The sequence below is a fragment of the Crassostrea angulata genome, chromosome 5, assembly GCF_025612915.1.
Source record: "Crassostrea angulata isolate pt1a10 chromosome 5, ASM2561291v2, whole genome shotgun sequence".
In the NCBI taxonomy this organism is placed as follows: Eukaryota; Metazoa; Mollusca; class Bivalvia; order Ostreida; family Ostreidae; genus Magallana; species Magallana angulata.
In genome coordinates this window covers 10,766,169-10,786,111 of record NC_069115.1, presented here as the reverse complement: position 1 = coordinate 10,786,111, position 19,943 = coordinate 10,766,169, and the positions used below count along the sequence as shown (strand labels likewise).

General features: G+C 34.4%; 2 protein-coding genes across 3 annotated transcripts; one reads left to right on the top strand and one right to left on the bottom strand.

Annotated features, from left to right (window-relative positions):
- Positions 1-1,159: 1,159 nt before the first annotated feature.
- Positions 1,160-4,299, bottom strand: LOC128185027 (uncharacterized). The gene is made up of 3 exons (XM_052854697.1): positions 4,118-4,299; positions 1,604-1,736; positions 1,160-1,401 (listed from the first exon to the last, which is right to left on the bottom strand). Exons 1-3 carry the CDS (start codon positions 4,231-4,233, stop codon positions 1,303-1,305), a joined length of 348 nt encoding a protein of 115 aa, XP_052710657.1. The 5' UTR covers positions 4,234-4,299; the 3' UTR covers positions 1,160-1,302.
- Positions 4,300-6,626: 2,327 nt separating this feature from the next.
- Positions 6,627-19,747, top strand: LOC128184992 (mediator of RNA polymerase II transcription subunit 12-like). Of its 2 annotated transcripts, XM_052854656.1 has the most exons (10): positions 6,627-6,764; positions 7,297-8,336; positions 9,963-9,974; positions 11,270-11,492; positions 13,892-14,287; positions 14,505-15,290; positions 15,589-15,858; positions 16,152-16,341; positions 16,813-17,152; positions 17,416-19,747. In XM_052854656.1, the coding sequence occupies exons 2-10, from the start codon at positions 7,344-7,346 to the stop codon at positions 17,638-17,640; spliced, it is 3,435 nt and encodes a 1,144-aa protein (XP_052710616.1). In that variant the 5' UTR covers positions 6,627-6,764; positions 7,297-7,343; the 3' UTR covers positions 17,641-19,747. The 2 variants fall into 2 exon arrangements, with proteins under 2 accessions (XP_052710616.1, XP_052710617.1); XM_052854657.1 differs by lacking the exon at positions 9,963-9,974.
- Positions 19,748-19,943: the final 196 nt, after the last annotated feature.

Below are 19,943 nucleotides of genomic sequence, written 5' to 3'. Positions count from 1 at the left end.
GTCTGGTTTTATTTTTTTTATTTAAATACGAGTGCGTGGGGTCCGACGAACAAGAAATTATATTGCATGCATGGTATGGCCACACAGTTTATATTAATTAATTCTATGTAGGAATCAAAGATTGGTAGAGGGCCGGGGCCACGCGCACAGTCACTAATTTTCTGTACATTTTATAGTTAACATGAATAGACTTGGGAATAAAACGCAAAAAGACACTAAATTAGTTGCTTGGGTTAACTGTTGCCATGGTAACCAAGGCTATAGATGAAAAAGAAAATTGGACATGAAATGTAAGTGCAAATGATAAAATAGCGTGTGCAATTGCAATCTTAATAACTACTTTGAAGCCGTATAACAAGATTTTGCTTATTAATCTCATCTATATAATAATTTTTATGTTATGTGGAAAAATCAGTTACCCCGAGTAAAGACAAATAAATGTGATCATATAGTTGATACATCATACTGGGTGAACACTTAAAACTTTGGTTCAGTGTATTCCACCTCAAATTGTTGCCATAACTCACAATTCATCTTAAATAAGCTTTAAAGCCATTTTGACATTTGTTACCAGTAAACAGGACCAGAGAGCAATAAATAAATGGCGTTATGTTTTTTCACTTAACAAAGCCCATCAAACTGTCAAATATGAAGAAATCTTGGTGACTATGCGTGGCCACCGAGTCTTCATTATCACACAGATCTGATCCAAAAAACACAATAAAATTCCTTTCTTCTATAAAAGAAATAAATGGCATAACCTGCTGACACCGGGAATTTTTATTATTAAATGTTTTTGCAATGCAGCAACTGTAATACTCGTACAAAACCTAAATCACATATTTGCATCGTGTGGTCGTGCCTCATGGCAATCTTTAAACTTAACATCGAGAGAGAGAGAGAGAGAGAGAGAGAGAGAGAGAGAGAGAGAGAGAGAGAGGGAGGGGGGGGGGAGGCTTATATATCCAGAATAGGAGCTCTTTATTAAGATACGAAGACATTTAAACTTGTAAGTTAAATTACTGATTTTTTTCTTCCCTAAAAAATAGTTTTAGCTTATCAAATTTGAAAAACTTGAAGGTAGATCTGATGGCTGACCTCTCAGTCTCCTTTAGTTAAAACATAAACATTTGCTTTATGTAAAATGTTAAGTCTCTGATATTAAACACATATCTTTATTGTTGCATTCTATTTTATGTACACAAATGCCAGATTCAACATAGCACAAATATCATGAGCATATTCTCACTTTATTTGTTTACAGTAAAACATTGCAGTAATCACTCAGACTCAACACAGTAACTATGCCGCTTCTGGTTTTAGCAGTCCCAATTCATCTGGTGGAATTCCCAGCTCTTCGTCTGTAAAGTCATACCATTTAGGTACTACAAAATGTCCGCCCTGTTAATCAAAAATGGAGAGAAATTGAGCAGTTATTTACATGCTATAAATTGACTCAAAGCTCTGTCTTTGACATTATTCATAATTGGTAAATAATTCATGTCAAATTAGAAGAGAATGCACAGAAATACAAACACATGATTTAAAAAAAAATTAATAACAATAAGGCCTAAAGGTATAGTTTTTATACAGTTGCACTAACCGTCCAGTGGTCGTAATGGGCAATCATGAAATATGATATTCTGGTATATGCCAAGAGCATTCCTATGGTACCAAAAAAAAGCACTATATCATTTGGTGGGGACCTCCCACGGAAAACCTTGTATGTTCTTTCACTGAAAAAAGAGATGCACAATAGCTTTTTAGTAAATTTAGTAAAGAATTTTGCAGTGTATGACTCTACACTGCTGATAATAGTACACAAGTAATTCATGTTAAACAAGAGGCCCATGGGCCACAAATCGCTCACCTGAACAATAGTCCTTGTATCATTTTATTTCGAAAGGGTTTATTATGAAGTGAACTCTGAATAAATATTGTAAAACTCATATATTTCAAGATTTTGCCATATATTAAACAATACATAAAAAGAAGAAACAATTTTATCTTTGGCATGTTTTTATTCATAGTTATTTTACACATCAACTGAGACTGAATTTTAAGCTCTAAAATACCCATTTGCAGTAAAAAAAAAATCCAATTTCACTGAAAAAATTGAATTATATTCGTTAAATAATTAAATGATGATATTGGCATCTGTTTTGTATTTCAATCATTAAAAGCTTCTTTATCGATTCATCAAATAAAAATATTGCAGGTGTGATGAGAACATTAGGCATGTTAGATTTTGCATTCTCATCGATCATCTGTCTTATAGACTAAACTCAAAAAACATGGAAAGTCTATATATAGTTGATAAAGTCTATCAATGATTCCTACTTTTTATCCATATCTTTTGTTCCTTTATATTTCCTAACTGTGTGTTTGTGAATCAAAACTTCGTAAAAACTAAGATCCACACCTTTTTGAAGTTGTTTGAATTTATGATCTTTGATCCCGATCACTTGTATCCCGATATGTGAGTAATTGATGTCGGGATTGAAATTCCAAAAAAACAAAAAACTAGTCGATAAACATACACATGTGTAACCAGATAATTTAACGATGATAAACTTATCATGGAAATTTCTTTTTTTTTTTTTTTAATACTTCTTTTAATAAAACATGATTTAAACAATTTAGAATCTGCACTATCTCAGAGTGATTGCACAGTAATCTCACAAACTGTAGCATTGTAATTCTTAAAAAGAAGAGTTTAAAACATTTTCCCATTATATAAGTCTATGTTAAACTTTGAACATATTTTGGAGCCGTATGTAGTATTAGTCCGGGGATCACGGTTTTCACAATTTAGAATCTACACTTTTAGGGTACTTGTATATTAATCTCACTAATTTTAGAACTGTAGTCCTTGAGAATACATTTTTAAAAACATTTCCCCCATATATTTCTATGTTAAATTTGTCTTTTTTAATCAACTTTGAACCCCTCTTGGGACCCCAGTATTGACCCGGGGATCGCGATTTTTACAATTTAGAATCTTCACTATATATACAAGCTTTGGTGTAAATATTGGCATATCTGGTGTAGTGGTTCTTAAGAAGAAGATTTTTTAAGACACCCACCCAATTTTCGCAGTTTCGCAATTATCTCCCTTTTAAAAAGGGTTGTGACCTTTATTTTAACAATTTAGAATCCCCTTCTCATAAGGATGCTTTGTCCCAAGTTTGGTTAAATTTGGCTCAGTGGTTCTAGAGAAGAAGTCAAAAATGTGAAAAGTTTACAGACGGACGGACGGACAGACAGACGGACGGACGACGGACAACAGGTGATCAGAAAAGCTCACTTGAACCATCGGTTCAGGTGAGCTAAAAACAGAATTACTGTTTATTACTTAAATACACATCATATACAACCCCTAACGCAGGGGAGTCAACAAAAATTATGGGGAATCGATTCCAATGTATAGAGGAGTCGATTAACTCCTCTTCTGAAATGGACAAAATTTAGGTCTTGCCTTTTGTAGGTATTTGATACTATTTATAACAAGAGTTTCCAAAAAATATATTCAGCACAGAAGAAAGCAATAGTTGGACTTTATGTTGGTCATCAGTCCGAGTGCACTTTGAGTCTAGTACTCAGAAACACTTTGAAACTATTTGATAGATTTCAAATTCACCGTAATCAAGTGGTCAAAATATGCAAAAAATAGAAAAATCTTATTTATGGGAAAACTTGCTAAAGTCTTCCAAAAGTTGTTGCATTTGATATATATTATATATACATTTATCTAAAAAGTCTAAATTATATCAAATTTTGCTGATCATGTTGATGACATTAATAACACAAGCTGGAACAGTCTGAATTTAACAGTTAAATCCCAGTTAAAAGTTTCATCTTCATTAGGTTTAACTTGAATTTCCTCAGAATAGTGCAATAGTCAGATAGTGAACACATTCACTAGAGCCAATATTTTCAAAGGGATAAAAACATGTAGTCTAAAATTTATCTTTTGAAAGAGATAATGACAGCACATAATTTTTCCATCCAAATTTAAATGCAAGCAGCTTGTTTTCTGTAAAATAACGAGCAATATTCAAAAAGTGGATAAAAGTTATACCGTAATGTGTGTTATAAAATTCAATGGGACACATACCTTGCAGGGATTCCACGAGGATGACCACCGAATCGTGAGGCGGACGTGTGAATTTTTCTGTGGGAACATCGTGCTAGCTGGGCAGCGCCAGGCGCCAGCAGCCGCGATAAAATCATTGTATTTTTACCGTCTTTTTGATGTCCCCACAACCCAAAGTGAAGGACACCTTTCTTGAATGAGAACCAGTTTATTATGGACAAAATTTTTATTTTCGGATAAAATTGAAAAATATATTTTATTGCATGTTATGATCAAATTAATCAAGTGGGACGGGACCCTGTCCGATGAGGCCAATTTTCTGCTACTTTATATATATATATATCATGTGAAGTTAATAATTTTTCAACTTTAACTGTCGAATCCACTCCGCGTCCAGTACGTGCATTGAATTGTTCACTGAACTATATGCTGCCAATATCCAACGATGTCGTGTCGTCAAATGCCAGACTTTAAAAAAAAAAAAGGGGGGGGGGGGGTCTCAAACAATTTCATTGGAATTAAAGTTTTAAATTTGTCAAATGATATTTTGGATTACATGTCATTTTTGGTCTATACACTGATGTATATGTATATGATACATGTATATATGCACTTAATAAATCTTGTAAGTGCATGTTCACTCTGACAAATAGAATTATTTGAAAATAATGAAATAAAATATGAAATTTTCTACATTTTGCAACCGACAAGACTCCTCAACAATGGCACAGAAAAATGAAACAACACTGAATGAAATCAATTACCCGTAAGTCGCCATGACAAAACCTAAAAACAAGAATTTTTCAGTAAGTGTTCTTCATTTCAATGCCAACTTATTGCGACATTTGTCTTTAGTCTAGTTTGAAATGAAATCAGGATCGCTACATCGTGCATAACAACTCGAGAGTTAGATGGAAATCATGCGGACATCTCGACGACAAGACAAAGGAATGTGTTTATTTTAAATGGTCAGTATATATACATATTGAGTGAACACTTAAAGCTTTGGTTCAGTCTATAATGCGTTGCAATTCCTGCCCAATTTTCCACACAGCTGTTATGGAGGTTAAAAAATATCGAACGGACGATCATCCTAATTTTTTTTTTCAGTTCGGGAGCAACGGCTACAGACCAGATACTGTTATAACAAAATTTAAAGTCACAGAAAATGACATGATTTTCTCGGATGCGATGATGCAACTATATAGTACTCCACTACTCCTACATGTAAGAGCCCTGCAAGGCAGTGTAGTCTTATGGTCATTAACCTGATACACACGGGTCAGTTTTCACAATACCCTGAAATTAATTGTAAAATTGTTACACTGAAAAAGTAACAGATTTTTTTTTATATGTATAGAAAACATGTTTTTCAAAGATACATTAATTGTAACACTTATATACACATGGTACAGGTCAGCCGAACAGGAAACTACTAGTGCTATGCTAAATACTTAGTAGGTACATGAGAATATGTACAGGCATGATCGATTCAGGCTCCAGGATTATGAAGCAATCTAACACTTAATTAAAAAATTGTACTAATGTCTTAATGTCTCTTGATTGAAAAAAACTGAAATGCCTTTAAAAGTGCCTTGATATAAAATTGTTAAATACAAATTTCAATCGTCATTTTATGATAAACAGTCATTTAATGACTGACTTAAATTTTGACTTATGTCTGAAATTGCTTCATGATCCTGTCTTCATTCGGTATCTATTAAGATAAGATGATTAGAGGAATACATACAATCAAAACAGATCGAATCAAACTTATAATTAAGACGCTTCTGAGGAACTCGACTCACGCATACACATATACGTATGTACATATTAAGCTCAATGTGTGTCGCAGTTTATTGCACTTCAGTTTCCGCACACTGGAAAGTAGAATTTGCCCTCTTATTTAAAATACATGTATCATTAATTACGGGACATATGGTATTCTTCCCATGTACACTGTAACTACATGTATATTGTGTATCTAACGACAATTGTCGTGTTCGATAAAAAAATAAATCGCGTAACGTTTTGGTTCAAATTTGTATTTTGCCTTTAACCAGGACACAACCAAAATGAAATGATATTCTGGTTGTCTACTTAGCTATATCTATACAAAGACCCTTCATAAATTAAGTTATGGGCATTTAAGCAATTAACACAAGAGATGCCTTAATTAAATGTAAGATAGGTCAAATCTTTATTGAAAAGAAAATTAAAAAAAATCAATAATTTATCACCAATTGATTAAAATGAAAAGAAATCATTAATCTTTTTAAAACTGAATTAAGATGTAAGAATTAACATCAACTGAAACATAATTATGTGTTTTGATGATGCAAGCTTAAAAGAGCGTGGCGGGAACGACAACTCTGGTTAGTCCGTTCCATTTCCAATTTTATCCGTCTAATTCTTTAAAAACAGTTTTTTTCTTTTTAAAAGAATATTTGTGGTTGCTTATAATTATATATTCCCACTCTGATGATGCAAAATGAATCTAAATATTTTATTAGCCCTACAAGCATATGATTAAATATTTTTCGTGACAAGTTCGAAACTTCGGTTATTTACCAATTAATCAAAACATGGCTTCCTTGGCAACAGCAGGTGCCTTGTAAACTGAGATGTGATATCTTTTGGACTGAAATGGACCGATTCACTTTCTGAGGTAGAATATTCTTGTTTTTGGTGTCACATGTAATTTGTTGACTCTTCTTACCGATGCCAAAGAATGTTGTATTCAGGAAAGTGAAATGTGTAAAATAGTTGAGAAATGCCGACCATGCTCAAACACTTTGCACTATTTTCATGTTATCAAAAAAGCACAGATTACAGTGTCTTTTTTAGGATCGAGATTGTTAATGTGTAAACAAAATTATAAATGCTATTCTACTGTGTGTTTATAATTAGGCATTAATTGTTAATGTTACACTATAATCAAATTAAAGGTTGCCTAGCTGAAACTGTTTATTTTGATAACTTGATGAACGGGTTTATATCATATTCTTTGTACATGAGATTCCCCTTTTACAAAACTTTTAATGAATTTGAAATTGGATGAAAAGATTTGTCAATTATTATTTTAATATCCCGATATTTAATTTATTTCTCTCTCAGATGGGAAATATATATATACATGTACTACAACTTAAATGGTTTGTGTTATTATTCTGTAAATGACTTTTTTTTATGTATTTCAGTGAGGGAAATATATCAACAGATTTGAATCTTACTTGTCAAAACAAAAATGGCAGTTCCTCTGATTCCAGTAATCAAAGGCATTCCCACCATATTTGGTGAGGTTTTGGAGAGAAATGTCACATTTTGTATTGACACATCCGGGAGTATGTACAAGGGACTGGATGTGGTAAAAGAGCATTTGGTAGAAACCTTGTTAAAGCAGGCCAATAAGCCCAACTGTATGTTCAACATCATAGAGTTTAACTCTGAAGTCACCCAGTGGGCTGATAAGATGGTGAAATGTACACCAGAAACTGTGGCAGTGGCAGCCACATGGGTGAAAAAACTTAGTGCTAAGACTGGAACCAACACACAAGGTGCTCTATTGACCGCGCTCTCTGACAGAAACTGTGAAGCCGTATATATAGTAACAGATGGTCTCCCAGATCAGCATCCTCAAGACATTTTAGATCATGTCGGATTGGCTGGACACAACCGTCCGATCCATTGTATATATTTGTGTTCGGAGGATAACACGGATCACGTGTCCATCGAGTTTCTGGAGGATTTAGCCGTGGAGTCGTTCGGATCTTTTCACATCGTTACTCTCACTATTCACGGATGTGTGGAACGCATCACACCCATCTACCGCGCGGATCACGCTCACGAGAGAATCATTAGAACCATGAACGGAACTATCCATAACTCCACCAAAAACTGTGGAGTATCCACCACACTTTTAGTTGACCCAGAGGAGAGCCTTCGCCTCACCCCCAGGGTGTCCCTTCTTGGCCATCCCCACCCTGTACCTGATCCCCTGGGGTACCCATACTGGGACACGTGGAAAAACTGGTTTTTCCACCCCTATAGGTATTACTATCCACATGAGTGGAGTCGATACAGACCTGCTCGTGGATGGCTGAAGGCTCAGGACCAGATGATGAGTTCCATGGAGAATTCCTCGGTCTCTCCGGCTGCCGGAGCGCTGCTAATCGGAAAGAAAGTTTTAGCCAGGAGGATTGATGATGGATACTTCTACATTGGAACTGTCCAAAGCCAGGTATTAATCTTGTTGTAGATTTATCCAAAGTTTGTGTTGTCTTGTTACAGTAGCATTTTATTTGTGTATGACTTAAACAAGCATTAAACAATTACTTTTTTATCTACCCCTTACTATGATGAAAATATCTAACAAGGTAATTTAGCCATTAGATATGAGATATAATTTACAAGATTATTATAAATCCAAACAGATTTGTTTCTATTACCCACTTTTTGAACTGATATGAATTGAAGTAAATGGAGAGAGCTGATATTCAGATAAATGCACATATCTGCACTCTTCTGACAGGTATTATAACTTCCAGTACCAACACAGCTCTGGTTTCCCTGATCTCCTTGAGTCTCTTTATCTCAAGTATTCCCAGAGTTTTAAATATACTCTGTACACGAGAACCAGGCTTATTAAAGATTTATGTTTAAACCACTGTAGACGGCCATAAAATCAATTATTCAACTCTCTGTAGACCTGGATTTATCACAAATTAGCTTGATAACAGGCTAGGGATATATACACTGTATCATACCAAACATCTGTCAAGTGCTATTAACTGATCTATTGTTTCAGTAATTTTGATATAATTTTCCACAGATACACGTATCGTTGTATCGATTCATATTTAATTACCGGTACTTTTAAGTTTTGCTTGGGCTTGCTCTATAGAGATACATTACACACATTTCATTGTGTATCTATAGTTACTGTCACAAAATGTCTTTAGTGTAGTCATAGTTAACTGAATATAGAAAAAAAAATGTATAATATCATTTTTTTTACCTGTATGTAATCAATATCAAACTTTTTGCCTTTTTATATCTTATGAGAGAGAGAGAGAGAGAGAGAGAGAGAGAGAGAGAGAGAGAGAGAGAGAGAGAGAGAGAGAGAGAGAGATCAGTTAATCTTATTCATGTATTTTCAGTCTGCTAATCTAAATTTCAGAATGTTTATAATTCTATTACTCAGTTTGATCATTTTTTAGTTTGCTTGTTAAATTAAAATATGCCTGTCTCTGTACACAAGGTAAAAGAGTATAGTTCCCAGGAACAGATTTAGAGCCATTGATTTCCATTAATGTAATACAGTTATGCTGGAGAATTCCAATAGATTTCTGACAGGGTCACTGCAGGATCCGTCAAAATGTAATCAAGTTGATTACTTCAGTTAATTAAGCTTGTAATAAAGTAATTTTGAACTGAGTTATATCTAATGACAGAATTGTAGCAGCTGTCTCAGGAATCTGGGTGGAATTGATAAGCTTGAAGTCTGGAAATTTTGACGTGTTAAAAATATCCTTTATGGAGAATTATTCTTGAGAATGAAGCTTATTTCATCACTGGGTACTAATATTTTATGAATACAGATGCCAGAAGTTTGCATGGCTGTCATTGACATTCTCAGAGTCTTTAACAAAAACTGATAAAAGTAGGGATATTCATTACCAATATACCACAGGTCTCTGAAAGATAATGTGGAAATGAGCTAGCTTAATGGTATGGTTATCCCTGCAGATACGCCTGCAAATGATTGAAATAAGGCCCATGCATATTGATATATATCCAATATTCTAACAATACCAGAAACAGAAATTAATGTTATGAAATATCACTTTGATGTATTTTTTTGCAGAAAGGAGACTATGTAAGTTTTAAACACCCAGGATTTGGGATCTATTAACGCAGTAGTCTCCCTTTGTAAATCTTTCCCATTCTATACATTGTGTATTGTCTGTTATATTCCATCTCTCTTAGATGATTGACTGCCCTAAGGGGAGTGCATGATGCTCATAATTGTCAGTTTCTGGGTAATATACAAGTACTATGCTCTATTTATGAATCAATCATGTCGTAACAACTATACATGTATCCAAAATTGCACAAACATATATACAATGTATTTGATCATTAAGTTCTGACATTAATTATAATGAAAATTGGTTTTTAATAAACAGGATAACCCTAAATGACCAGAATAATAAGAATTTTTGAATTAATTAAAGAACAGAAATATTTCATACAGAAAATTGGACACTGTTCATTCTTACATGTTATATCATAATTATACCATATCTTCCCATTTTTTGTATCACAAAGTTTGTGGACTTGGATAACTACCTTTTTTAAACTGGATATTATAATTTCTGGGTATTGTATTTTTTGCAAATTTAGATAATTGCAAAAATATTCAGATATAAAGCAACTACATATCACTTTACATTCATATATAATCTGAGAAAATCAAACATTTGTCCCCATTACTATTCAATAACATAATATATTATCACAATTATCTAATTGAGCATTTTAGAAATGTAAAATAATCTGCAGTAACAAACATTTGCATTTTATGCATGCACTCTTAATATTTATAGTATACTGTAGGAACAATTTGTTCATAACTCTGTGAAAATAATATATTATGCTAGGAGTACTAAAAATTGTCACAGTAGCAGGGACTAAAAAGTAATAACACTGGATAAAAATATTTCAATTTTACAGATTTGAAATGATAGATTGTTTTACAGTAACATTAAACATTAAATATGATGATTTACATATTGTGCAATAGCATACTGCATATGAACCACTTTTTATTTGTGAAAACTATATTTTGCCATTAATCAGTGTTAATCTGCTTTGCAGGGACTTATTTTTTTTCAGCTGACCTAATAAACAAATCTCGAGCAAATACAATACTTACAATGTAGTCTAGGGAGAGTTAATGGATACAAATTTTGTAAGAGGCAAAAATATTTACGACTACCTGATTAAAAATTCTCACAAAGCTAGCAAAATTTTCTTGCATGAAAATAAAGGTTTGTGTACTGAGTATGTAAGAACAATAGTTCTGGAATATGCCCGCCGGCCCTCAATATAAAATATATTGCAGCACATTTAGATGATTTCTAAAGAGATTTCTTACTGTTCTTTTTTTAGATTTTGTCGGACAAGTTTCTGGTGGCATTCGGTCCATGTAAACATGGGAAATATAATGAAACCAAGTACCAGGACACATTTATATTCGACATCATCGATTACGAGGATGCCAAGCGGCACACGATACAGACGGGGGACAGAGTCCTGGCCACCTGGGAGCCGGAGGGGGAGAGGTTCTGCCCCGGGGTAGTCATTGAGGGGCAGGAGAAAAGACAGGTGGATGGTAAGCAACTTTATGTCGGTCCTTGTTCATTAAAAATTTATTGATACTCCTTGTCTCTCTTTCCCTCCGGGGGCCTCTTTACCTCTGGGGGCCTCTTTACCTCTGGGGGCCTCTTTACCTCTGTCACTCTATAACCTGGCTTTATATCTTTCTTTCCCTCGGGGGGCCTCTTTACCTCTGTCACTCTATAACCTGGCTTTATATCTCTCTTTCCCTCGGGGGGCCTCTTTACCTCTGTCACTCTATATGGCTTTATATCTCTCTTTCCCTCTGGGGGCCTCTTTACCTCTGTCACACTCTATAACCTGGCTTTATATGTCTGTCCCTCTCTCTTTCTGTCTCTTTTTCTGTCCATCTGTGTATCTGTTTTTCTCCTATTTGCTCTCTCTCTCTCTCTCTCTCTCTCTCTCTCTCTCTCTCTCTCTCTCTCTCTCTCTCTCTCTCTCTCTCTCTCCTCTCTCTCTCTCTCTCTCTCTCTCTCTCTTGCTCTTTTATCTCTCTCTCTTAACCTCTCTCTCTCTCTGAAGTAGTCTCCATTTTCTTTTTTAGAACTCAGAACAATTAGAAATACTTGCTTTTAAACTGATTGTCAATGAAATTTTATGACCTTACCCTATTCTTTAAACAGAAAGAAAATTATCTTTAGAGTATCAAATTGCCTTCTCTACTTCAAAGTTGTTACAATGAATAAGTAGAGAGTAGAAGAGTCCAACAACAAGGCAAAATGAGTTTTTAACAAGTATTCAAGTGAAATTTCATCCATTGAAACTTACAACTTCTGAAGGAGAAAAAAATCTCTTTTCTTTACCCATATTTAGAAGAAATAATGGACATTGAGATGTTCTGTCGGGAAAAGAAAATCAAACTGAATATTTACTTATAGTGTTTTCATGTCAGCTTGTACATAAGCCGTTTCATTGGTCAATATTTGCAGATATCTGGCATATATTTGTTTAGTAGGCTATGTGCTTACTTTCGATGGACTGTTTTTAGCGACATAATTCAAACATCCAGACCTAGTTACAGTCTAAGACTTTTTTTTACTGACAAGAGTACAAAAAATTCTTTGATCTTTATCTACATTTTTTAAAAAAATTTTAAGTGTTTTTTTTCTTTTATGTCTTTGTGTGCTTTTAAGCTCTTGCAAACTTTTCTGAGATAACGAGCAATATATGTTGCTATTTATAATGTCTTCATGTGCATTATGCTAGCAATTGCAGTTGACAACCATAATTGATTACGAGTTATAGTTGGGGGTGTATTAGTAACACAGATAATGCAATGAGATATCAATGTCCTGGTTCATGATGTTAATTAAGAACCGTTTAATTAAGATCTTTCAATATCTGTCAAAATTCCCCCGTCTCTATATAAGTCCGTATAAAGACCACTTGTTATTTGTCTATCAACAAACTGGTTCCTTCGTGTGAAGATTTTTATCAATGTTTAAACTTCCAAAAAACATCTCAACATGGCTTGACAAGAGCCTATTCCAAAAAGAAAAAAAAAGATTTTTTTCTAGACTAACACAATTTAAATTCTCGGTAGGATATCAAAAAATATTTTAAAATCTTGTCTCTGCTAAGCTCTGGAAATATTTCATTTGCTCAGGTGCGCAAATGATTCCATGCTGCAAAATGGTGAAATCCATTAAAAGCAGGTTGTCAATAGATTCTATTTTTTTTTTTTTTACCTTTTATCATCTTCTTTCCTTTCATGTTAGCTCAGTTAAACATTGAACCCGCCAAACCTGTTTGGCCACAGAGCTGAAAATTCTTCTATAAATGGATTATTGATTTTGATTTTGTTAACAATAACTCTCTTTTTCCTCTTAGTATATACGTGTGCACTGTCATTACAAGGCTTTTGCTAATATTTTAACTTCTGTATAGGCAGGTTAAATAAAGAAATATACAGTGAGAATGTTATATTTAATACTATGAGAAAGAGTAAATGGCCTTTAAATCAATGTTTTAGTTGTCAAACAACTTGCTTGTACAGAATTGTTTGTCAGTATCAACATTAATTTAGATTTATGAAAGGAACTGTTTATTTTGGCATTTAAAATTGGTGTTGATGGTGAATGCATTCTATTTGGCTTCCACTCAATGAATGTTCTTAATATGAAATAAATTTTTTCATCAAATTATCTGTGAATAAGTGTATTCAGAATGTACATGAAGAGAAATTGCAGTCAGGTACCGTAGTATTCAAAACTGTGAAGAGACAAACATGTGTCCTGCTACATGTACTCCAAATCTAGTATAGGAGAGAGCATTTTGTCAAAGACATTCTACTTGTTTGGAACTCTAAATACAGATGTCCTGTGAAATTCATACATGTATGTTGATCTCTCAAACAAGATTGAGAAGAAATAACACTTTATGTCTCTTTTCCAGGACCTGATGATAGGCAAATCACAGTCACATTCGCCAATGGCAAAACAGAGAAGGTTCCTATGGATGTTGCCATATGGACCCCTGAACAAGTTTATGAACGACTGACCCTTGAACTGAAGATGCCAAAGGAAGCTAGGCTCTCACTCCAAAACCAGGAACCACACTACCCTAAAGAGAACCTGGAGGGGTACCCCACAACAGGGCCCAATGCTGATCCCCCAGAATTCCCCCCACCCAACCCATTCCATTTCCAAAATGACCCAGTTTTCATGGATTGTTTCCCTTGGGGAAATGGCTATGTCCAAGCTTATCCACAGATTCAGAGGCCGCCGAATGAATCCATGCTACAAACTAGGTCTTCGGTCAAGAGCGAGGAAATAAATAAACTTATCCCAGGTACAATGATATAGATTTTTTGTTGTTTTCCACATCACACCTAAATTTTTCAAATTTTTTAAATAAATTTATGACTTTATGCATGACTGGAATTTTAATTTCTATTAAAATTCACTTGCATTCCATTCATTTGCAGCAGCATGCTATAGAAGAAATGTTTATAAAAACAGATGTCTTAAAATGTTGAATTTTTGGATTTTTTTTCCCTGTCATGTAGGCACCAACATTACGCAAAAAGAGCTGGATGACAGAGTCGTGTCACAGTTGGTTGAACACAAGCTTCTTCTGGACGAGAGACAGACAGAAAAAGACAACAAGGAGGTAGAGAGGGAAGAGGAGCTGAGGAGAAGGGAGGAGGAGAGAAGGGAGGAGGAGAGAAGGGAGAGACAGACACGAATGAGGATGATGGAGGAAGAAATGAGGCGAAGAGAAATAAACACGTGTCTCAGGCAGGAGGTGGATTTACGAAGAGAAGAGGAAGAGAGGATGGCTCAGAAAGTTAAAGAAGAGTATGAAAAGCAGAAGGTGGAAGCAGAAGAGGAATACAGAAGGAAAAAAGAGGAGGAGGTCAGAAGGATGAAGGAAGCTGAGGAGGAATACAGAAGGAAGAAGGAAGAGGAGATTAGAAGGATGAAGGAAGCTGAGGAGTTTTTGAGGATGAGGCAGGAAGGAAGTGCAACAGTAGAACAAAAGAAGGAAGTAGAGATCTCAAATGACAGGGAAGTGGAAATCTTGTCACAGGAAAAGGAAGATTTGGAGAGATCTGCCCTGGAAGAAAGGCAGAGAACTTTGGAGAGAGAAAGGGACAGACACAGAGCACGGCTGCATGAAATAGAAAAGGAGATCGAGATGGAGAGGATGAGGCTTTTGAGGAAGAGAGACAAGCAGGAAGAGAATCTGCTGAGAAAGTCAGTGACTTTTGAGGACCAACTTAATGAATACGACCTTGAGATAGATAACAGCAGGGTACAGTTCGGGTCACGACCTGTGTCTGATGATGAAGGTTAGTTGGATGAAGGTTGTTTTATTAATCTGAAATGTACCTGAAACATTGTACAGTTAGTTTTTGCTTGATTCTGATATATTGTAGAAAATTAATTCTAATAGTAAACAGTGGAACTTTTGAGTAGCAGATGTAAAAAGAGTGAGAAAAGATATTAATAGATATACATTGCGGTTTAATTTAGGTTTTTTAAGATTAACCTTCATTTATAGCAACTGTATAGAATGCACATTCAAAAGAACCTCTTCGTTTGTAAGAGTTGTGTTATTGAATTTTTAAATCAATTTTTTTTCTTCAGAAAAATATAGAGAGGAGTTCAACTTTGACAAATTTTACAAAGAAAATGGCTACAGATGCAATAGATCAGCCTTTGCTCCACCCAAAAAACTGGCCAACTTCATGAGACGAAGACCCAGATCAGCAGAGTCAAGAAAACCCGAGTGGAAGAAATACTGGTCAACGAACAGCATCCCTGACATCATAGAACCACCCAACCATGGAGCGTTCCGGGAGACTGCACTCCAAGCTCCACTGGAGGCCAGGGATCTCCGCAGATATCCCTATGCTTGTGAGTGTTTCCAGACATTTGAAAGTCCCTTTTTTAACCTTCATATTTACCACTGTCATTATTGGAAAGCTTAAATGTCAAGTTACATGATTTTGATGTAAATATTTAATATACAACTTTAAAAATTTTACTATATCATTTTTGCTGCAATGCATGCTTCAATAAAAATTAATCAAATATTTTGAGATTTTGAAGATCTGTAGCTAAATACAGTTACACATGCTCAACTTTTCAAATGAATTGTCTGTCATATTTATTACTAGTTTGCTCTAATTTTTCCAAATTTTCCTTAGGTGAGTGGACATCTCCTGTATATAAGTATGTAGATCCGTTTGCCAAAAGTAAATGTACCTCCACAGTGGAACAGTTAATGAGGACACCTAAGCCCCCGGAGGGAGGATATCAGCCTGCCCCTCCTGTAGAAATCAGAGGGGCACGACCAATGTCAGCCGACTCTAAAGAGGCCGCCAGGCGGGAGTTCAGGTAAGTTGATTTTCCTCAACTTCTTGTAATTAGATCTGATGGATGTTAATCTATATTCTATGACAATTAATAGTAAATATGGAGACTAATTTATTTATAAAAGGTGGGAGGGGGATAATTTGCCTTTGGATTCGTAGTTAAAAAGTATTCATGTTAATATTCACCTGCGAACTTACAAACCAATTTCATTTTCTGAGAGAGGCTTAAAGTTTAACATGGATTTGTATAATTCATCATAACTTGTTGATGTGTACACTGTAGTTTACATTGTTATGAGAACCTACATTGACTCTTTTGTTTCAATACATACATACATTTATACTTACTGAAATCTATTGAGAAGAAAAGTTTAGATGGATCTTATCCAGTAATGCTTTTTTGTAATTACTTAATATCCCATTTTTTACATGTAACATTATGGTTACTTCAGCAGAAAATTGTGAAAAATGGCTTTTTCTCTCTTTGAATTAGGAGAGTGAAAGTAGCTCAAAGAAACACGAAATGGAACGAACGTCTCCGAAATGAACAATTGATGAAAGAGGTCATGCAGGACAACCACAGGGAGAGGATCATAGCACAAATGGAGCGCGACCAACAGCGACTAATGAAAGAGCAGCAAACCGTGGAGCAAGCACAAAAAGCCAAGAAATATATCTCTGCGGAACTCCGTGCTAAAATGGAAAAACGAGAACTTGAGAACAAAAAAAAGGAACAGAACAGGATTGAGGCGATGCGCCAGCGACGAGAACGTCGCGAGGCGGAGACAGCGAAGAAACAGGCAGAGGAGGAAAAGATTGCCGAGATGAGGAAGGTTAGTGTAAAATTTAAAAGGTCTTCGAGCTGAAATATTTGTTCATTATTATAAATTTTGAAATCAGAGTTGAAATTTGTAACTAAAAAATATATATACATATCTGAACAGGCAACCAGAGTTCATAGTTTGTGTTATGTGATAGTTAAAACTTGTAACTCTATACATGTACTTATTTACACAGAAGGTTAGGCCTGGGGTCTGGGATTGAGAGTTAAAAAATGTAATTTTATTCATGTACATTGTATCTGGTATCTACACAGGAGGCCAGAGTTCAGAGGTCACAGCAGCGGTGGGACGGGGTACATAGTCGTCTCCAGCAGGAGGAGGCAGAGAACCAGACCCAGGGGGAGAGGGTCCGCAACGCAAAGATCAACCGCATCCACCACTACCAGCAGCTCGAGGAGGAGGGGCAACAGCGCAAAGACGTCCGCATCAAAGTCAGCGACCAGCACCTGGCGTTATTAAGGTCACAGGTGTTACCTTGAGGGGGTGTGTCTGTGAAAACTAGGTCACCTGGATTTTTAATGATTATTAAAACTTTTTAGATAAACGTTTAGGTACAGTAACTTATAGAATTTTTTTTTTATTTCTGAGTGTTTTGTTGAATTTGTATCAAAGAACAAGAGGAATTTGAAGAATTTGTGTCGGATATTAGATTTAGATTCGGTTCTTGTATTATAGAGGAATTACGTTGTAATGATTTTAAAAATGCAATTTCATTTACCTGTTTCTTTGCTCAATGCTTTTGGGATAATAACATGGTTATGGTATCTCAAAACATCAAAACATTCTCAATCAAAATTCCTAATATAAAAAATCTAAAACGTCAGTTTGAAATATAGGCATATTTTTTCAGTAATTCTGAGAAATCTTTACCTTCATGTTCGATATATTTTGATTGACTGTATTTCCAAATACTGTACTGGTTTTATTAAAACATACATTCATTTAATTTTATTTCAATATTTAATTAAAAATTGTCCTAGTTAAATTATTCCCAAAATATTATTTAATAATAACATAGTTAAAAGACTATTGTGAATATTTTATGTAATTATTCATTTATTAAAGCTGCTTTTAGAATGTGTGCGTTTATGAATTTCAAATTAACAAAAGAATTTTGTAATTAATATTTGGAACTAGATTAGAATGAGGATTTGGGGGTACTTATATATACCAGAACCGATACATATGTACATGTTTTATATTGATTTGGGGGTACTTATATATACCAGTACCGATACATATGTACATGTTTTATATTGATTTGTAGAAGCTGTTTTTACTTGTGTATGCAATAAGCTAGTCTTTTAAACTAATGAATTGAAGACAGAAAACTTGGATTTATCATTGTGTTTTTATGTATATAGACAGATAAATTTTAGTTCTGTTAGAATATCATGAGAGTCATAATTTTTATTAATTTATTTTACATATAATTATGATTATTGAAACTCTTAGGAAAAAAATTATTCTTTACTGATTTGAAAGTAAGAAATTAATTTCAAAAATAATTAGTAAGAAATCTCCCTAAATTAATCAAAACCAATGTCACATTTCAAGGGGCATAACTCAAGCTAGACATCACCATTATAATTTCTGCATAAGGTGATATTAAAGCTTTATCATTTTATAATAGATGTATAAATACTAAAAAGTAGTGTTCTCAGTATTACTGTTTTTGCTCAATCTTTGAAAAGAATGATAGAAAAAAAAAATCTTTTGAAGAATTAGCCCAGAATGCTGACGTAGCTAGTCTACAATAATCTTGATTCATATCTTTCAATGAACGCATTATATGTATTTTTATTTCACACACATGCATATTTGTAAAAGTTTTTACAATATTGTTAAATTAAGTCTTTGATTTTTTCAAAATAATAATGTATATTGTGGTATAAAAGAGGAGAGTGGACATGGGTGTATATGTTTTTACAAATCAACGAATGAGGACGTCAGGTGCAGATATTTGACCACCAAACAACACGATTGTTTTGTTACTTCTTCAGTTAATGTCCGTTCTGTTAGTACCAAATACCGGTATATGGGATACATATATTACTGCATTCCCATTTCTCTGTTTTGCTACAGAATGGTTGTGATGCCCACCATTAAGACTTAAATTATCTAGCTCCTATTTTGAATTCAATTCTTATTTTAACAGAAAAATTGTTTGATATATAGTTGTTTATAACATCAATCAAACCTGAGTGAACAATTCAACATCTTTGTAAAGCTGCTTTAACATAAGGATCAGGTATACATGTATAATACTGTAAAAGGGTTTCCTTTTCAGAAAGTTGAAAAAGAATGATTTTATAAAAACTGGTCTTCTGTCCAAATCATCAAAGGACAGGGCTAAACTTGGTGATGCTCCAACACAGTTTCATTTTCCCTGTCTGTTTGTCTGTCTGTCTGTAGGCATTGTGTTCTGTTGAAGACTGTGATAAACCATATATTATTTTTGTTGTTGCTTTTTTCTTTGTATATTAAGTCGGGAGGTCATGGTAGTTTGTTTGCAATGTGATGTATTAATACTTTGCTTATGATAGTTGTTACAGAGATGAGGAATAAAGTCTAAGGTAGAAACAACTCCCGTGTTTGTGATTCTTAGTTTGAAGTGTCTATCTGATAATCAGTGACAGGGATAAAGCCCTTTAAATAGATAATAGGAAAAACCATGATAATCTTAGGAGCTTTACTAGATTTACTGATTTTTTTAATGCCTGAAAATTAAAATTAAAATAATGCTCAATGTAAATTCATACCGGTGGTGTCTACACAGCAT